The sequence below is a fragment of the Camelus bactrianus genome, chromosome 17, assembly GCF_048773025.1.
Source record: "Camelus bactrianus isolate YW-2024 breed Bactrian camel chromosome 17, ASM4877302v1, whole genome shotgun sequence".
Taxonomy (NCBI): Eukaryota; Metazoa; Chordata; class Mammalia; order Artiodactyla; family Camelidae; genus Camelus; species Camelus bactrianus.
In genome coordinates this window covers 6305691-6324124 of record NC_133555.1, presented here as the reverse complement: position 1 = coordinate 6324124, position 18434 = coordinate 6305691, and the positions used below count along the sequence as shown (strand labels likewise).

The 18434-nt window shown below is 49.5% G+C and overlaps 1 protein-coding gene across 7 annotated transcripts; it reads left to right on the top strand.

Annotated features, from left to right (window-relative positions):
• The first annotated feature begins 175 nt into the window (after nucleotides 1–175).
• Nucleotides 176–17751, top strand: CPNE9 (copine family member 9). Of its 7 annotated transcripts, XM_074344389.1 has the most exons (21): nucleotides 176–485; nucleotides 1006–1046; nucleotides 1165–1211; nucleotides 1305–1408; nucleotides 1835–1871; nucleotides 2358–2434; nucleotides 5887–5950; nucleotides 6066–6169; nucleotides 6385–6489; nucleotides 7940–7981; nucleotides 8305–8380; nucleotides 8487–8540; nucleotides 8968–9029; nucleotides 9759–9805; nucleotides 10053–10234; nucleotides 10504–10631; nucleotides 14325–14427; nucleotides 15056–15113; nucleotides 15490–15563; nucleotides 16841–16920; nucleotides 17349–17483. In XM_074344389.1, exons 1-20 carry the CDS (start codon nucleotides 418–420, stop codon nucleotides 16892–16894), a joined length of 1527 nt encoding a protein of 508 aa, XP_074200490.1. In that variant the 5' UTR covers nucleotides 176–417; the 3' UTR covers nucleotides 16895–16920; nucleotides 17349–17483. The 7 variants fall into 7 exon arrangements, with proteins under 7 accessions (XP_074200490.1, XP_074200489.1, XP_074200488.1 ...); XM_074344388.1 differs by lacking the exon at nucleotides 16841–16920 and having other exon boundaries at nucleotides 15490–15625; nucleotides 17349–17751; XM_074344387.1 differs by lacking the exon at nucleotides 16841–16920 and having other exon boundaries at nucleotides 182–485; nucleotides 6084–6169; nucleotides 17349–17751.
• The last annotated feature ends 683 nt before the right edge of the window (nucleotides 17752–18434 follow it).

Genomic DNA, 18434 nt, shown 5'->3' with positions numbered 1-18434 from the left:
ACCCTTGAGCACCTCAGACAGCTCTCACGGGGGTGGGGGAGGGGGAGGGGCTTGGGTTTCATCCCAGTGGCAGACGGGCTCGAAGGACTCTCCCATAGTGTGGGTTGGAGTTCGGGTCCTGTAAGGTTCCTGGCAGGCTCGAGGTTGCTCCAATGGGGCGAGGGCCACCCGCAGGGCCGGGCGGGGCTGTGTTGCCATCTGGAGCCACTGCGCCGGCGGCCACAGTGAAGGCGCGAGCAGCGAGAGCGCACGCAGGGCTGGAGGGAGTGCAGCCGCTGCCGGCGCCGCTGCCGCTGCCGCCGGCCCCGCCGCTGCCGCTGCCGCTGCAGCCTCCCCTAAACAGCCCCGGCCCAAACAGCCCCGGCCCTAGCAGCCCCCATCTCGCAGCTTCCCGCGGCTCCGGCCAGCAGACCAGCCATGTCTCTCAGCGGAGCCTCTGAGCGCAGCGTGCCGGCCACCAAGATTGAAATTACCGTGTCCTGCCGGTGAGCGGGCCACGCTGGGGAGGGCTTAGGCACCGCTCCAGCACCACCTCGCTTCGGGGCTTGGCGCGGACAGGGACTAGACCCCAGGGGAAGAAGCTCCGGGGCCAGAAAATCGCGGATGCAGACTCAGGGGAGTCGCTCGCGGACTTGGGGAGGGGGTTCCCTTGAATAGCCTCAATCGCAAAAGAGGGCTCAGCCTGCGGCCTCAAGGTGTGGGTCGCGGGGATCCAGTAGGATATGGGCCCCATGAGGACAAAGTTCTGGGGGTAACCCTCTTTCCTGGGCCCTTGGAGGCAGTATGGACATGTATGCGTCCAGTCCGCAGAGATACAGGTCTCAGGCTGAGATTTCCGGTGTTGTCCAGAGTGCTGACAACGCGGACTCCGGCTGGGCATAGTGATGGGAGAGGGAGGAACAATTTGAGCCCCATGCCTCCCCAGGTACCCATCTCTGGGCAGGGTGGAGGCGATGGGCTCCAGGATGATCCACCCCTTGTCCATCTGTCTGTCACTTTCTCTAGGAACCTGCTGGACCTCGACACCTTCTCCAAGTCCGACCCCAGTAGGCGTCGCCAGCGCCGGGAGGGGGGAATCTTGGGGTCCGGTTGCCACTGAGGGGCGGGGAGGGGGTGCGGGCCAAACTGACGTCCTTCCCTCCCCGCCCCCACTCCCGCCTGCAGTGGTGGTGCTTTACACGCAGAGCCGGGCCAGCCAGGAATGGCGGGAGGTGAGACCTAGAGCCCTCACCCTGCCCAGAGCCGCCCCCGGGAATCACCTGCCCCCTTGCAGACTTTGCGCTGACTCTCTGCTCCCCATTCAGTTTGGACGGACCGAGGTGATCGACAACACGCTGAACCCAGACTTCCTGCGCAAATTCGTCCTCGACTATTTCTTTGAGGAAAAGCAAAACCTGCGCTTCGATGTGTGAGCCCCGCCCAGAATTCTGGCTTGGACCGCCCCCCTAACCTGGATCCTCTTCCCCCACGCCCACTTTGGTCGCACTCTGAAGGGCTCCTCTCCAGCCTTAGCTCCGCCCCCAAGTCTAGGTTGGCCCTGCCCTTAGGTCAGATCCAACCTAGTTCACTCCCCAGGCTTGCTCTTGCCCTCCCAGTCAAGGACACTGCTCCCTAATTTGGCTCCGCCTCCTTCTAGGCCCCGCCCCTGACACGACCCCGCCCCCAGCAGGCGCCTGACTCTGACCCTGACTCCTGCCTGAAGGAGGTCCTGGTTGAATTCGCGTCCAAGGCCACCCTCCCTCCACCCGCAATTTTAACCAGGACTCGAAATCTGACAGCTTTTCCAGGCTCTCTCCCACCAGCCCCGCCCCACGTTGGTCCACTCTCTTTCCAGGTACAACGTCGACTCTAAAACCAACGTCTCCAAGCCGGTGAGCGACCGTCCCCTTACGGGTTGGCCGGGCACACATGCAGCGCTCAGTGTGTTAAACGACCCCCTTAGAACCCTCCTACCCCTCAAATCCGATTCGACCTTCTTCAGCCCCAAACCGCCCTCCCTGCCCTGCCCTCCACTCCGGTTCCTGCTTTGGTTCCCCGCCCCCCCACCCCGTGCCTTTTATTCACTGCTCCTCTTCCTTTTTGACCGCTGCTGGGGCTGCTGGGACCCTCAGAAGGTGAGGCTGAATTGGGGTGGGCGGGGGTGGGATGAGTGTGTGAAAGGGTGGGGTCGCATCACGGCTTAAAGTGATGGCAGGGCCATCTCCTTGCCTGGGGATCCCCTCCCTCTCCTTTAAACCACGGGCTGGGTGGTTCCGCTGCCTCCAATCGCCCTGGTCATGCAGCAGTATCACCAGGGCTTGGCTGGGACTCTGTGCCCCAGCCCCTCCCAGCCTCGCTGATTCTGTGTCTTGGTGTAGGATTTCCTGGGACAAGCTTTCCTGGCCTTGGGAGAGGTGATCGGAGGCCAGGGCAGCCGTGTAGAGCGAGCCCTCACGTGAGCTGAACTGGAAGGGGAGCGGGAGGGGGGAAGGGTGGGTCCCCAAATTGTCCTCCCAAAGAGGCTGCTGACCCTATATCAGTGGAGGCTGGGATTTCCCCTGGTCAGGATCCTTCAGTGGCTCCCATCACCCTCTCGGGAAAATCCAGTCTCCAGGGCTTTGCTCAGGTCAGTCTCAGGTCTGACATGTCTTCTCCCTCTCTCTCTCCTCTCTTTTTCTAAGGCTGATTCAGACTTTAAGGTCCACTTCCAATCCCTTCTCCTCCAGGAAGCTTCCCTCACTAAATCAAATCCTCTGGAATTTCTATTACATTCACTCACTAAATATTTATTAGCCCATTTTGTATGCCATACCCTGTGCCAGGCACCAGCGATTTATCCATTCCACAAATACTTCTGGACATGTACTCTATGTCAGCCCCTGTTCAAGGGGCTCGGGTTGCAGTGACCAACAAAACAAAGGTTCCTGCCCTCAGGGGGCTTATTCTACAGAAGGGGGAGAAACAACACAAAGTTTATGTAATAAGTAAGTAAATTACATAATATGTTAGAAGATATTAAGTGCTGTGGGGTGGGGGGAGGCAAAGTAGAACAGAATTAGGGGGATTGAAAATGCTAGAGGGTGGGAGTTGCAATATTCAACAGAATGGTTGAGTACGTCTCATGCAGAAGTAACTTCGGAGCAATGACCTGAAGGAATTAAGGGAGTGAGCTGTGCAGATATCCACAGAGGGATGTTCCAGGCAGAGGAAACTGCCAGTGCAAATGTCTGATAGGTTCAAAGAGCAGCAAGGAGGCCAGAGTGAGTGGAACGGGATGAGCAGGGGGAGGAAAGGAGGAGGTGAGGGTGGAGCGCTAACAGTTAGGCCCCTGTGGCCCATGTAAGGACTTCAGCTTTTACTCTGAGTTGGGAGTCATTGGAGGGTTCTGAGCAGAGGAGTGATATGATTTGACTTGCTTTCAAGGGATGATTCTGCTGCTGGGTTGAGACTAAACCTTGGGTGGACAGAGGTTGAATCAGGGAGTTATCTTACAGTAATTCACAGTGCTAGCAGCAAAGGAGGGGAGAATTGGTCAGATTCTGGGTATATCTTGAAAGTGGAGCCAACAAATTCCTGACAGATTGAATATGGATGTGAGAGGAAAAGAGAAATCAAGAATGACACCAAGGCCTTTGGCCTGAACAAATGGAAGGGTGGAGTTGCCATAAACTGAGATGATTGAAAAATAAACTGAAGGAGGGGTAAGCTTCAGGGGGAATTCAATCAGTTCAGTCTGACATGTTGAATATCATTATTTTAATTTTTATTAGGTGTCTGAATGGACAAGTCAAATAGGCAATAAGAAACATGAATCTTAGATGCTCTTTAAGGAAGTGAGATGAGATCACTAAGGGAGGGAGGAGAGAGAAGACCAAAGACTGAGACTCTGTGAGTTGGCACTAGGAGGGGAGACTGAGAATGAGACGGGAGGGTAACCCAGAGAAGGTGGTGTTGTCCTGGAAGCAAAGTGCAGGCCTGTATCAAGGATGAGAGAGTGACCAGGCATGTCAAGTGCTGCTGCAGGTCAAGTAAGGTGAGGGCTGGGAATTGGCCATTGGAGTAGCAAGGTGGAGGCCGCTGGTGACTGTGACAAGCAGAGTTTGGAAGAGGAGACGGGAGTGACAGCCTGGTTGGAGAGGTTTAGAAGAGAATGGAAGAAGGGAATGGGAATTAGGAAATTGTCAAGTCGTTTTGCTGCAAAGAGGAGAAGAGAAAAGGAGAGGTGGCTGAAGAGGGAAGTGAGAGGTCAAGAATTGGTTTGTAAAATTGTTTAACATGAGAAAAATCATATCGTATTTTTATGCTCATGAGAATGATCCAGTAGAAACTGAAAATTTGACACAATAAAAAGAGGAGAGAATTGCTGGAGGGATGGCCCTGTGCAGGTGAGAGGGTGTGCGATGTAGCACACAGTGGAGGGACAAGTAGGCCCCTGGATTGTCGTTTATAGCAATGGTAGGAAGGCGCTGGTGTGTGGGTGGAGACACTGGGGGCAGGGTAGGTGTGGTGGTGGGTCTGTGGACATTGTCTTCTGGTGGCTTCAGTTTTGTCAGGGAAGTAGGAAACAAGGTCACTGGCTGAGGCTGAGGACGGAGGAGGAGGAGGCTCTTCGCGTTGAGGAGAGAGAAGGAGTGGAACTGCCATCTCACGGAACCGGAGAGTGAAGTGGCCTGGTCTGTACAGTTGATTAAGGACCACTTGAGGTTTGTGGCCATGCATTTAAAATGAAACCAGTTAGCATGAATGTGCGTTTTCCTCTGGCCATATTCAGTTGCACAGGTGCAGCATGGGTTAGGCAGAGGATTGGATTTAACTAGGGCTGTGGTTCTGCCAAATAAATATACAGAAGTGAGAGAAGGGCAAGGAGAAAGGAGCAGGATGCAAGAGACTGATCATTACAGCCCGAGTGACTGTGCTTCACGCTGGGTGAGGAGGTGAGGGAGAACAGTGAGAAGGCAGTAAGATCGGCGACTTGATTCTGGATGTGCAGGGGGAGAGTCCCTGTACTCATCACACTCTGCCTTTTTAAAGCACAGTGAGTCAGAGATCAAAGGAGCCAAAGAAATTGTTAACATTCTCATTTTAAAGATGGGGAAAATCACATAGCAAGTTGGAGTCGAGACTTGACAAGTGCTAGCAGTTGGGGATAGGTGTCCTGGTATGTACCCTTCAAGCACATGGAAGTGTCCCTTCTTGAGTCAGAAGAGGATAAGGCTTCCCTGGTCTTTCTGATCTCACTCTTCTGTCTTCGGAAAGCGCAGCATCTTTGACCTCACAAACCAGCCCTTTTGCCCTGGGTCTGAACAGAAATTCCTCTCCCTCGTTCAGGACTGCTACATCACACTCTACTTGCCCATTGGCTTTGACATCCCACCTCCCCCTGAAGCTCCCTGAAGGTAGGGTCCAGCAGAGCCGGAGAGTGCCAGCCAGCCAGTTCATACCTAGCACATTGCCTGGCGTACAGTAGGCACAAGGTCTGCTTTGAGAAGTAGAACCACCTTCATATCTACCAAGCTTACCAATTGCTTTTCCTTTCATGCACTCATTCCGATCGCTTCACAACCCTGAGAAGTGGGCAAGATTCCCGTTACCTAGAGGAGAAAACTAAAGCCCAAAGAAAGAGGGAATAACTTGCCCAGAACTCTAAATCCTATGCCTTTCCCACACTACCATCATGAGATGTCCACCCAGGCTAGGTTAGCCCCTTCCTTCCAACCTGCAGACCCCTCCCCAGTCAAAGTCAGGCCCTTCCCCAGCAGAAGCCGCCTAGGATGGAGGTGGATACACTCAGGGGACTGTCAGTAAATGGCAAACTGAATCCCCTGGCCCACCCAGTCCCAGACTGGCCACCCCAATCCTTGTTTCCTGCTCTCCCCCACTCTACAAAGAGGCTTTTTCTGCTTCCAGGGGTGTACCAGGCAAGAAGTGTGGGACCATATTGCTGACCGCAGAGGAACTTAGCAATTGTCGGGTCAGTAAGGGCCACATGTTAGACCCAGGAGGCTCTCTTCTCTCCTCAAACTCCCTTGAGTGGGCTGTCTGTGTGTGGGGGCAGTTTGAGTGGCACTAGCCCAATTTCATCCTAGGATATTGCCACCATGCAGCTGTGTGCAAACAAGCTGGACAAGAAGGACTTCTTTGGGAAATCAGACCCTTTCCTTGTGTTCTACAGGAGCAATGAAGATGGCACGTGAGTCACTGCCCCTGTTGTGACCATGGGCCCATGAGGGCTCTTAGGCTGGGGCATCTCAGACTCCACCAGGACCTGAGCACTCGCTTCCCTCTCCAGATTCACTCAAGGCAGCACACAATATGCGTGTGTGTGAATCTCCAAGAGTATCAAGCCCTGTCTCTGGGCTCAGTCCTACCCTAAAGGCAGGTTCCAGTCCTCTTGTTCTTCTCCAGGTTCACCATCTGCCACAAGACAGAAGTCGTGAAAAACACGCTGAATCCTGTGTGGCAGCCCTTCAGCATCCCTGTGCGGGCATTGTGCAATGGAGACTATGACAGGTCTGTTTCAGCATAAGCTAAGGAGTAAGGAGACAGGGACTTGACAATGGGTTTCCTGGGTCCCAGAATGAAGGCAGAAGTGTCATAATAGCATTAGAGCATCCTGCTCAGTGAGAAAGAGTTTTGGGCATGGAGACAGGTGCATGAGGAAGCAGATGTATAGCCAGATGGATGCGTAGGTGAGTAGGTGAATGGATGGATGGATGGATGGATGGATGGATGGATGGATGGATGGATGGATAGATGAGAGGGAAAATGAACAAATGAATTAGCAGATACATGGATGGATGGTCAGATGAATGGATAAACTGGTGAATGAATAGGTGGGTATGTGGATGTATGTATAAAAGAACTGGTGGGTGGGTAGAAGGGGAGATGGATGAATGGATAGCAGATGAGTGGATAAGTGGACTAATGAGTGGAATGGCAGATGGACAGATGATGGATGGATTAATGGATGGATGAGAAAATGGATGATTGGATGGATGGGTATATGAGAGATTGGTAGATGCCTGGAGAGGCAGAGGGATGACTGGAAGATCAGGAGGATAAACAGGTGAAGTGACAGATAGATTGACGAATAGACAGATGAATGAGTGGTGGAGGGACAGATGGATTAGTGGGTGAATTAGTTCATGTATGAGTGTAAAGTAGATGGATAGGCTGACCATATGAACAAACAAATGGGCAGTATGAAGATAGGTGGGTGGGTAGAAGGATGGAAGGGACCATAAGTGGATGGTTATACTGATGAATGGATGCTCAGATGGACAAATGTCAGATGGCTAGGTGCTTGGTTGGATAGATGAATGGACAGACAGATGGATGCATACATGTATCAGTGAGTCAGTGAAGGGCTGGATGTATAGTTAGATGGGTGGTAAAATACAGGATTAATAGGTAATCAGATTGGCAAATGTATGGGTAAATGGGTGGCTAGATGGATAGACAGATGGTTGAATGAACTGCCACAGAGATCGATGGACATACAGGATGACTTAGGCATAGTAGTTAAGAACATGGTCTTTGGAACCAGGACGTCTGAGTTTAAATTTCAGCTCGGTCACTTACTAATTATGGTCCTTAGTCAAGTTACCGGTTTTTGTGCCTCAGTTTCCTTATTCAAAAATAACAATAGTAGTTACTTTGTAAGGTGATTGTTAAATTAAATTAGATAATGTGTGAAAGTTCTGAGAACAATGCCTGGAATATACCAAGACTCGTAAGTAATGAAGAATAGTAATAGTACTACGAATGGCAGTAATAATAGTGGTAGTGGCGGTAGATAGTTGGGTACGTACTTGGACTGATGAACGGCTAGGACAGACGGGAGGAAGGCTGACAGAAGGACAGATGGGCGGATGGGGGATGATCTGTGTATAGTTAAGTGGGCGGGGGCATCTCAGCTTTATCTCACTCACCCAGCCCATGTTTATCTCCTGCATTTCAGAACGGTGAAGATTGATGTGTATGACTGGGACCGGGACGGAAGGTAGCACTGCCCCACATGATACCACCTTTCCTGTATTTAACCCAGTTCCCTAAAAAACTATGTAGTACATTCGCCAGGAGCCCCAGAGTGCCCTTGGGAGCCAGGAGGGGTGAGGACGAATGCCAGGACCTTGGGTACAACTGACCCCCTCAATTGTCTCTCTGGTACACTCTCTCTTCCCCTCTCTTCCCGTTAGTTTGGTCCCACTTCTGGGGCCCTGCAGCCCAAGAAGAGGCAGGGGATAGTGGGACTAAAAGACTGGTTTCAGGGGTAGCTCCAAGCCAGCAGCAGCGGCTGCTCACCTGTCCCTGGCCTCCTTGCAGCCACGACTTCATCGGTGAGTTCACCACCAGCTACAGAGAGCTGAGCAAGGCCCAGAACCAGTTCACCGTGTATGAGGTGAGAGCTCCAGCCCCGCCAGGTTGCCCAGGCCCTCCGTCCTGGAGTGTCAGTCTGTGCTCCCCTTCCTCTGCTTCCCACTGTCACTGTCACCTTCTTCACTTAGGTACTTAACCCCCGGAAGAAATGTAAGAAGAAGAAATACGTCAACTCGGGAACTGTGAGTGCTCCCTAGAGCCCTGGCCCTCCCTGGATCCTTCTGTTTCTGTCCCCACTGACACAGCATGACATGACAAATGTTGAGGGTACGGGAAGGCTGTGGACACAGATTACTTGGATATAATAATGTTGGGTACAATGTGGCACCATTGAAGTTTTTCTTTCTTTTATTCTTTTTCTCTCACCTAAGGAAATTTTTTTGATCTTTACTCTTTTGCAGAATTTTTTTGAAATTCTAAGTTATATTTCCCAATTTAGTATACTTTTGGAAATCCAAATATATATCTGACAGCTTCCCCTTTTTGCCCTTTCAAAAACTGTTCAGGGTGGGGCAAAGTGGGGCGGGAGGTGGGATCCAGGCGCCCCTCTCCCTTGTTCCACCCCAACTACCCTTTCCAAAGTAGCCGGCTGCCTCTTCTGTCCCACAGGTGACACTGCTCTCCTTCTCTGTGGACTCTGAATTCACTTTTGTCGATTATATCAAGGGGGGGTGAGTCACAAGCCAAGCTCTGGGCTGAAAGTCCAGCAATGAGTTACTCCCAGTTTGGAGCCTCAGTTTTACTATTCATTAATGATCAGGGTCCAATGAGATCATGAAGATAAACTCTAAACCACTTGGCAAAGTATAAAACGCTCTGTAAAATGCAGAGTGCCACCCATCTTAGTCCTCTCCACGGGGCTGCCTTTCAACCCTGGCTTCCAGTACCCCCTGGGAAGATGCCAGACCAGTGGTCTCAGAAGTGTCCCCAGTAGCCTGACTGGGCCCCAGATAGAACTTATGGGCAGGCAAGAGGGACAGGCCGAGAACAGGGGGAAAGACAAGCAGACTGTAGGGGACGTTCCCCTTTGTTTAGTGGAGGCAGGCAGACCTGGGGAAGGTATTTTTCTTCTCTGAACCTCACTCTTCTCCGATGTAAAAATGGAGATATTAATTAGTGTTCAGAGCTATAGTGAGGGTTAAGTTAAATTATATATAATATACTTGTCATGCAACAGGCATTTAATTCTGCTACGCAAAGGGCGTTCCGTGGCCAGCAGCATTTGCATTACTTGGGAGTTTGTTAGAAATGTAGAATCTCATGCTCCACCCAGACCATCCAGATCGTATTTTGCATTTTGACACGATTCCCAGGTGATTCGTATGCACACTAGTGTTTGAGAAATTCTGGTGCAATAAGTACTAGTCCCTCACTTCTCAATCCATCTATTTCTCCAACAGGACACAGCTGAACTTCACAGTAGCCATTGACTTCACAGCTTCCAATGGTGAGGCATGGATGGGGGAGTGGGGTGTGGAGGAATTCTAAAGATCAGTGGGTACTGGCCTGGATTCCCACCTGGGGATGAGCGTTCACCTATGCTGGAAGCCCATGCAGCCTGATATTGGGGCAGGAGTGCTGTGGGGAGATTATTGGGTGTAAGGGGGGCACCTACCTGAATGCATACAAGGTTAGGCCAGTAAATAGATCGATGATCCAGGTGACCATGAGGTGGGGCTTCTGTTTCCCTCCAGGGAACCCCCTGCAGCCCACCTCCCTGCACTACATGAGTCCCTATCAGCTCAGTGCCTACGCCATGGCCCTCAAGGCAGTGGGAGAAATCATCCAGGACTATGACAGTGACAAGCTCTTCCCAGCCTACGGCTTTGGGGCCAAGCTGCCTCCAGAGGGACGGATCTCCCACCAGTTCCCCCTGGTATGGTATGGGCCAAGCCAAGACTCCATGCCCTGGCATCTGGCCCACCCAGGCTGTCAGAATTCTTCTCCTTATGTTTCCTCTAAGGTTCAAGGACCTGTAGAGCAGCGGGAGCTAGGGGAGGTGGCAGAGCAGGGAGGGGAGCAGGGCCGGAGTTTGGGGGGGAGCATGAAGGAGAGTGATGGAAAAAAAGAGAGAGTGAGCTGGGATCAGAGCACTCCTGGCTGTGCCCTGCGTGGGGTCAGCCCAGCAGGGCGTCTTTCCTGCAGAACAACAATGATGAGGACCCCAACTGTGCAGGCATCGAGGGCGTGCTAGAGAGCTACTCCCAGAGCCTGCGCACAGTGCAGCTCTACGGGCCCACCTGCTTCGCACCTGTCATCAACCAGGTGGCCAGGTAAGGGAGCTGGGCGGGCTTGGGGAAAAGGAGGGGACCCAGACTGGAGACTGCTCTCCCAAGGGCAGTCAAGACCACTCTTGGGTGAATCGGGGCCTTGGGGAGATGGGGGAAGTTTCAGTGTTGGTCAGGCTCTGGTATAAATACGTTACATAATGCCTTATTCTGAGGTAGAGAGGATGTCAATAAACTACCCCAACCCCACTCCTTGGGAACAGCTACCCAGGCCTCAAGTTTGGGGAAGACAGAAGGGACTATAGCACAGCGGACAAGGCATAAACTCTGGCATCAGACCTGGGAGTGATCCCCGGGTCCACTACTCACTAACCACGTGACTGAAGCAGCTTAGCCTCTCTGAGCCTCCATCCATTTCATCCTTGTAAATGGGTGTAAGAATGGATAACAATAGCATTTTTTTTTTCAGTGGAGGTACTGGGGATTGAACGCAGGACCTCAAGTCTGCTAAGCATGAGCTCTGCCTCTGAGCTATTACCCTCCCCCTAACAGTACCTTCTTTATTGGGTTATTGGGAATGTAAAAGTAGACAACAATATGAGAATGATCAGCGCAGTGCCTGGCCCACAGCAAGTGCTCCCAGAGGATTAAAATGAGCTCAAGTGGTAGATTAAAATACAGAGAATAACTTCTGAAAACAGAAGAAAGTGCCTCGTTAGCCCAGTAGATAGTGCTTCAATCTCAAAAACAGAAGAGTAACTCCAGATTTTCAGAATAAAAGCATACAAAGAAAATCCAGCTCACATATCAAATGATTTTTTAAATACAAATAAAATACGTGACAGAACTAAGACCAAACGTATGTAAATAAACATAAATTGGATAAGCTCACCTAGTAAAAGAAAAAGGCTCTCTGATAGAATAAAAAAAGTAACAAGTAGACCCTACTATATGCTAAATAGAAGAAACCCATCTAAAACAAATGACCTCAGAAAGCTTGAAAGTAAAAAGATGAAGCAAAAAAAGGGAATAAAAGTGGAAGGATTTTGGGGAGATTTCTATGTCCAGAGAGTACCTTTTCCTCTAATAAAGATTAGTTTATTTTTCTAATTCATAGTGAGAATAATAGTTTATTTAATTATAAAAGTAACATAACATTGGTATAGAAAATTTCAAGGATGGAGAAATTAAGAAATCAAAAAAAAAAAAAAAAAAAAAAGAAAGAAAGAAAAGAAATCTCCCAGAATGCTGCCTGTGGGAATGTGGACATTCATTTAGTTCTTAACAGTCTTTTCCTTACGCACCGCAATGGCAGTCGAGTTACGTGTAATATTTTACTACTGACTTTTTCACTTAATAATGGAACCTGAGCATATTTTTTTGTTGTTATTAAACAGAATCCTTAAATATTACCTTGGGAAAGTTCACTGATTCATTCACTTGGTAAAGGGGAATGTAGCATGAATGTGGGCTGTGCAGCTAGACTGGCTAAGTTAATACACCTACTCTCGCACTTACTAGCTGTGTGACTTTGGGTGAGACTCTTAACCTCTCTGTGCCTGTTTCCTCAACTGTAAATGGGGATAATAATATCCACATCATAGGGCTGTTGTGACAACTAACTAAAGCAGTATTTGTCAGGCGCCTACAACAGTGCCTGCCACGTCATAGGTGCTATAGGTGTTAACTATTACTGTTACTATTATTATCATTATTACTATTCAAAGGGCATCTACATGTGCTCAGTTCTCTGCTGGGGCACTGGAGATGCACAGATGAATCAGATCTAGTCTCTGCCCTTGGGAACTCCTGCCTTGGTGCAGGAGATAGAAATATAAATAAATCATTACCCTCTGTAAGCCAGAGCTTCCCAGACTTTTCCAGCAAGCCGCCTGTTGGCAGAAGCAAATGACTGCGTCCCCTAGAGGGACCAGGGGGCACAGGTGAAAGTAGCAAGCTGAAAATGTCTTTGAAATCCCCGTATTTTATCTTAAAAATTCATCAAATTTTATATTCTTCTTACATTGTGTCCATGTTTGCTGTAATTTAGGGGGGAAGGGGTGTTTTAAGTGTGCTTAGAATCATCTGGCTTTATCCACGAGATCATACAGTAGAATGGATGCTCCAGGTATCTTGTGGCCTTGGGCATCCGTGGGCACACATGCTGGTACCCTTAGGGGTATAACAACCCATCTGGAAGGGCAGACAGCCCATCTTGGTGGGTGACATCCTAGAAGGCAGAGGAAGAGGAGGAGAGTCTGAGACAGCCAAGCCAGCCTAGTTGTGGAGGGGACTACTTGGCTGGGTGCGGAGGGCAAACCAGCGTTTATCAGAGGAGGAGGTGCAGAGTAGGCCCGGAAGAAGGAACCGCATGTGAAAAGCACAGAGACATTAAGGGGCAAGCAAAAATTATTTGCAAAATGAGTGAGTGACAGGAAACGGTACCAGCCCAGGCCTACGAGGAGGCTGCAGCCACAATTCAGGGAGGGAGCGGGGGCTGCTACGGAGGATCATGGCCCACTGCCACCCAGGACCCTAGGGAAACTGAACTGTAGCCATTTAAATTCTCCACTTTCGCCATACTTTCTTCTCATTTTTTGGTATCAAGCTTAAATGCCAGCACTGTGCAATAGAACTTTCTGCAGTGATGAAAGTGTTCTGTATCTGTGCTGTTCAATATGGTAGCCACCAGCTCCAGAGGGATATTGAGCACTTGAAGTGTTACTAGGATGAATGAGGAACTGAATGTTTAATTCTATTTAAATTAATTAATTTAAATGTCAGTAGGAGCTAGGGGCTACCTTGCTGGATAATGCAGCTCCATCCTTTCCAACCCACACAGGGCTTGAGACTGGAAGTCGAGAGACCAGGGTCTCCCACGGCCTCTGTGCTAACTGAGGTCTCATTTTTCTTATATGTAAAATAAGAGGAGTGGACTCAGGGACTTCTGAAGCCCTTTTCAGATCAAAGAATCTTGGACTTGGAGACTGATGATGAGAGAAGGAAAAGAGCTCTGGGAGCGGCTGTTAGCCTGGCTGAGGACACAGAAGCCTAGGCAATGGGATGTGGTCAGTAGAGGGGAGAAGGGAGAGAGGAGAAATGGATGAGAGAGGAAAGAAAGGAGGCCTTCAGTCTTTGGTCATGTGTAGTTGGGCCTGCCCCATCTCAGTCACATGGTCCACTCTGCTTCTCTTACCTCCTGGGCTCCAGACAGGGAGGGCTTCCTCCAGTACCATCGTAGGGCCTTTGTCCCTGCTGCTCCTTCTGCCTGGAATGATCCCCCCTTCACTTGGCCTCTTGTCCTTCCTCCTCTCCATCATCCTCAACATTGTTTCCTTAAAGAAGCCTTCCCTGACCTTCTGGGCCATGTCAGGATCCTCTACACGACACTCATGGCAGTGTCTCTTTCTATCCAACTCTCACCACAAATGTAATTTTATAGCTATTTCTATGATTCTTGCATCCATGTTCCCCCTCGAGAGGCCTGGATAGGCTTTGTTTTTTCTCACTGTGAACCTCCAATGCCTAACACAGTACCTACCATACTAAGTGCTCTTTAAATACTGCTGGAGAAATGGCAGGCAGGGCAGACAGCCAGATCTGAGGAAGGAGCATGAGCTTCAGAAGCCCTGGTCCTTGCCCACAGGTTACACACTGGCTGAGGGAGCTTTAGGGATAGGGTGTTACGCTGGCCTCTCTGGGCTTTCAGCTGGATTCTGATCTTGGCCTCTCACCCAGGGCTGCAGCCAAGATCTCTGATGGTTCCCAGTACTACGTTCTGCTCATCATCACCGATGGGGTCATCTCTGACATGACACAGACCAAGGAAGCCATTGTCAGTGTGAGTCTGAGGAGGAAGGCTTGGCAGGGGTGTAGGGGGGCACTGTTAATAACTGTGAAGGGGTGGAGATTTTACCCTACATACAGGCTAACAAGTTAGCCTGCCAGTTTCATGGATGCTGGCAGCAGACAAGACCTCTGGATCAGAGGCAAAAGACTTTGTGATTCCTAGCAATAGCAGTAGTTCAGCTCCCAGCATTTGCTCTGATTCTCTAAGTTCCAGTTCCCACAAGATGATGTGCAGAGGGCCACATACCGGTACCCACAGTGGGTTGCATTATTGAACAGAAACCCTGAGCTTAGGGAACCCAAGTCTTTTATAATGGGCAGTAAGCATGCCTGCCCTTTGTTCCAGTTTAAGACATTGTATCATACTGACAGTAAACCTGCCCTTCACTCTAAAGGAAGACACTGTATCTTTCAAGGCTGTTGCATGTGCAGACATCCTTGAAAAGACAGTCTGGCACAAAGGGAATCAGTGCCTCGGCCTGTAAGATGTGCAGAAACATCACACACACACACACACACACACACACACACACACACAAAAGCACAGAACTGTCTCCCAACTGTCATATCCCTTGTTATGCTAGCTCTTACCCCAACCATTTACCCTCTTTTCTTCACAGGCCTCCTCACTGCCCATGTCTATCATTATTGTCGGTGTGGGACCAGCCATGTTTGAGGGTGAGTAAGATGGGGGGCGTCCATGAGTGGGACCGAGAACTGGGGAAAATAAGGGAGGATCTGGGCACACGGGCCTGCCTTGCAGAAAAGATAGGATGGATGTCTGTGTTGAATCTTGGCCAAGTCACAGACCCCTGAGCCTGTTTCCTCATCATAACTGAGGCTGTTGATGCAAATACTTCCCTGCCGGGGCTCCTGGGAGATGGAATGCATGGGAAAATATAATAATAACTCCATCACAATGCCTAATATTTGCAGGACTTTGCTGCAACCATTAGACATTCTCATGGTGACTCCAAAGGGGAGCTAAGAGGGAGGGGGGCAGTGTGGGTTGGTGTGGGAGAGGCCAATCAGCTGAGGGGTGTCTTTTCTGCAGCGATGGAAGAGTTGGATGGTGATGATGTGCGCGTGTCCTCTAGGGGACGCTATGCTGAGCGGGACATCGTTCAGGTAGACCTGACCAGGCAGAGGAAGTCATGGAACCAAAAGGCATGGTGGGAAGGAGAGGCTAAGTTAGCAGCCATTCTCCCTTACTGCCTTTTTAATCACTTGCTTTTCTCCCCCTCACTCTTTCCGCCTTCCTACATTCATTGAACAAATTCTTTTTGAGAAACAGGCAGGTTGCTGAAGCCATTGTGGAGTCACAGTTTAGGAGATCCCCAAGGCTCCTGCCCTCTAGTGGAGGCAACCAATAATAATCACACAGCTAAATAATAGTTCATTAGAATGTGATTTAAGTGCTCCAGAGGAACGGCAAATGCCCACTCTGAGAGTCTGTGACAGGGACCTGATTGGTTACGGTCGTCAGGAAAGGCTTCTACGAGGAAATGACATTTGAGCTGAAACCTAAAGGAGAGGGTATAAGTATCACAGGTAGAGAAGCAGCATGTGAGAAGATGGCTCAAAAGAACTGGCCCAAACTGGAGAAGGCAAGAGACCAAGGCAGCAGGATCACAGTGAGTGAGAGAAGCAGGGAGCCAAGGCCTTGCCAGTCGTGGTAAAGTTTGGGGCTTTGTTCTAAAAGAACTGGAGAGCTCTTGAAAGATTTGACATAGGGGAGTGAGATGGTCAGACTTGTATTTTAAGACGTACAGAGATGCTGCGTGGAGAGTGGATTATAGTAGGGCAAGAGAGAAGTAAGGAAGCCTTTGCAGTAGTAGAGGGGAGACAACAAGGGTCTGGGTAGGAATGGAAACAGTGAGGATGGAGAGAAGAAGCAGGTTCAAACGATTATTTAAGAAAAATTTACAAGAGTTGATGATTTGATTAAACGGTGATATGAAGTGAGAGGGGCTTCAAGGATGACTCTGAGTTTTCCAGCTTGAGCAACTGGGTGAGTTATAGTCCCATTTACTGGGAAGGGGAAAGCTGAAGGAGGAGCAGGTTTGGCAGAAAAGCCCAGAACTCAGTTGTGAACATAATGGGTTTGAGGTATCTAAGACAACTGAAGGGAGACGAGATATGAGCAACTAAATATGAGGCTCTGGAGGCCAGGGATGGATGTGTAAATTTGGGAGTCATCAGGGAATAGTGTTTTTTTAATTGAAGTATAGTTGATTTATAATATTATATTAGTTTCAGATGGAGAGCATAATGGTTCAGTATTTTTATAGTTTATACTCCATTAAAAGTTATTACAATATAAAAGCTATTAATTTTCTGTGTTATACAACATATTCTTGTTGATTATTTATTTTATACAGAGTGGTGTATATCTCTTAATCCAGGGAACAGTCTGTAAAGTCATGGAAGTGTATGAAATCACCCAGGAAGAGAACTGAGAGAAGGGACCAGGTTTAGAAATCAGGTAGACCCAGGGGAATAGGGGGAGGAAAAAAAGTGTCCAGAAGAATGTAGTGTGTCCAGAGTGGGATGTGTCCAGAAGATTATGGTCCAATGTAATGGAAAGCTAGAGGAGTCAGCAAGATGAGGACTGACAGTCATTGCCCTCTGGACTGATTTGGGAACGTGGTGCTGTTGATATTGTTAGCAAGAGCAGTTCCAGCAGACTGCCTGAAGCCAAACTTGAGTGGGTTGAGGGTGAACAAAAGGTGAAAAAAAAAAGTGGATAGGGAGAAAGCAAATGTAAAAGGCTCCTCAAGAGAGGGGGTGAGAAATAGTGTGATATTTGAAAAGAGATGCTAGGGGTCAAAGAGGAATCCTCCCCACTGCACCCTTCCCCACTCCCCTCTCTCCTGGCCACCACCCACATATGATTGTCTGTGCTTGTCCCAGTTCGTTCCATTCCGAGACTATGTTGACCGTTCGGGGAACCAGGTGCTGAGCATGGCCAGACTAGCCAAGGACGTGCTGGCTGAGATCCCAGAGCAGCTACTGTCCTACATGCGCACCAGGGACATCCAGCCTCGCCCTCCACCCCCTGCCAACCCCAGCCCAACGCCAGCTCCAGAGTAGCCCTGTGGAGCCCACCTATCCAATGCCTAGCAGTCTGCCTGCCTGCCCACTTGCTGCTTCTGCTGAAAGCCAGAGGCACCCGGAGCCCCGGACCTCACTGGGAGGCCAGCTTGGAGGATCAGTGCTGGCTGGTCGAGCTCTCTGCCCCCCCACCCACAGAAGGGCCTGGCACTGTCACCACCTCCCTGCCTTCATGCCAATAATAAAGCTGATCTTTACTCCACCTCTGTCTCATGGGTCTTGGGGAGGGAGACTAGGGGACCCAGGGCCTGGGGCACAACCAAGAGAAGGAGGGAGCAAGGACAGATTCATCTTGGGTTCATCCCCATCCTAACATACATTGATTTAATCACTTCTTCAAACATTCTTCACACACTTTAAGCAATAAATTAAACTTTATGTGTGTACATTTTTTTCTGAGGAAAGAGGCTCGTAGCTTTTATCAGATTCTGAAAGGGGTTCCTGACCTCAAAGAGGATCAGCTGTAAGATTACTCAGTGTAACTCTGCTCTAATCCATCTACTCTGACTTTTTTGAGTGAGTATTCACTACATATCAGACACTACATGCTAAGTGATAAGCATCATCTTATTTAATCCTCACAACAATCCCATGAGGTAGGCACTATTTTACCTCCATTTTACACATGAAGAAACTGAGGCTCAGAGGGGTTAAGTAAGTTATTGAAGAGAACCCATCATTTTGACTCCAGATCCCAAGATCTTAACCAGCAAATCCGATCAGTGTCGATTTTATTAGGATGTTTTGGGGAAGATACTGTATATGAAAACACATACTTTATAGTGGGTTGAATGCAAGGTTTGTATTAAGATAAAATAGAAGCTTCCAATGCTTTGGGCTTTGCCTCAGAGCCCTGGAAGACCCTTTCATGCTCCTCTTGGATGG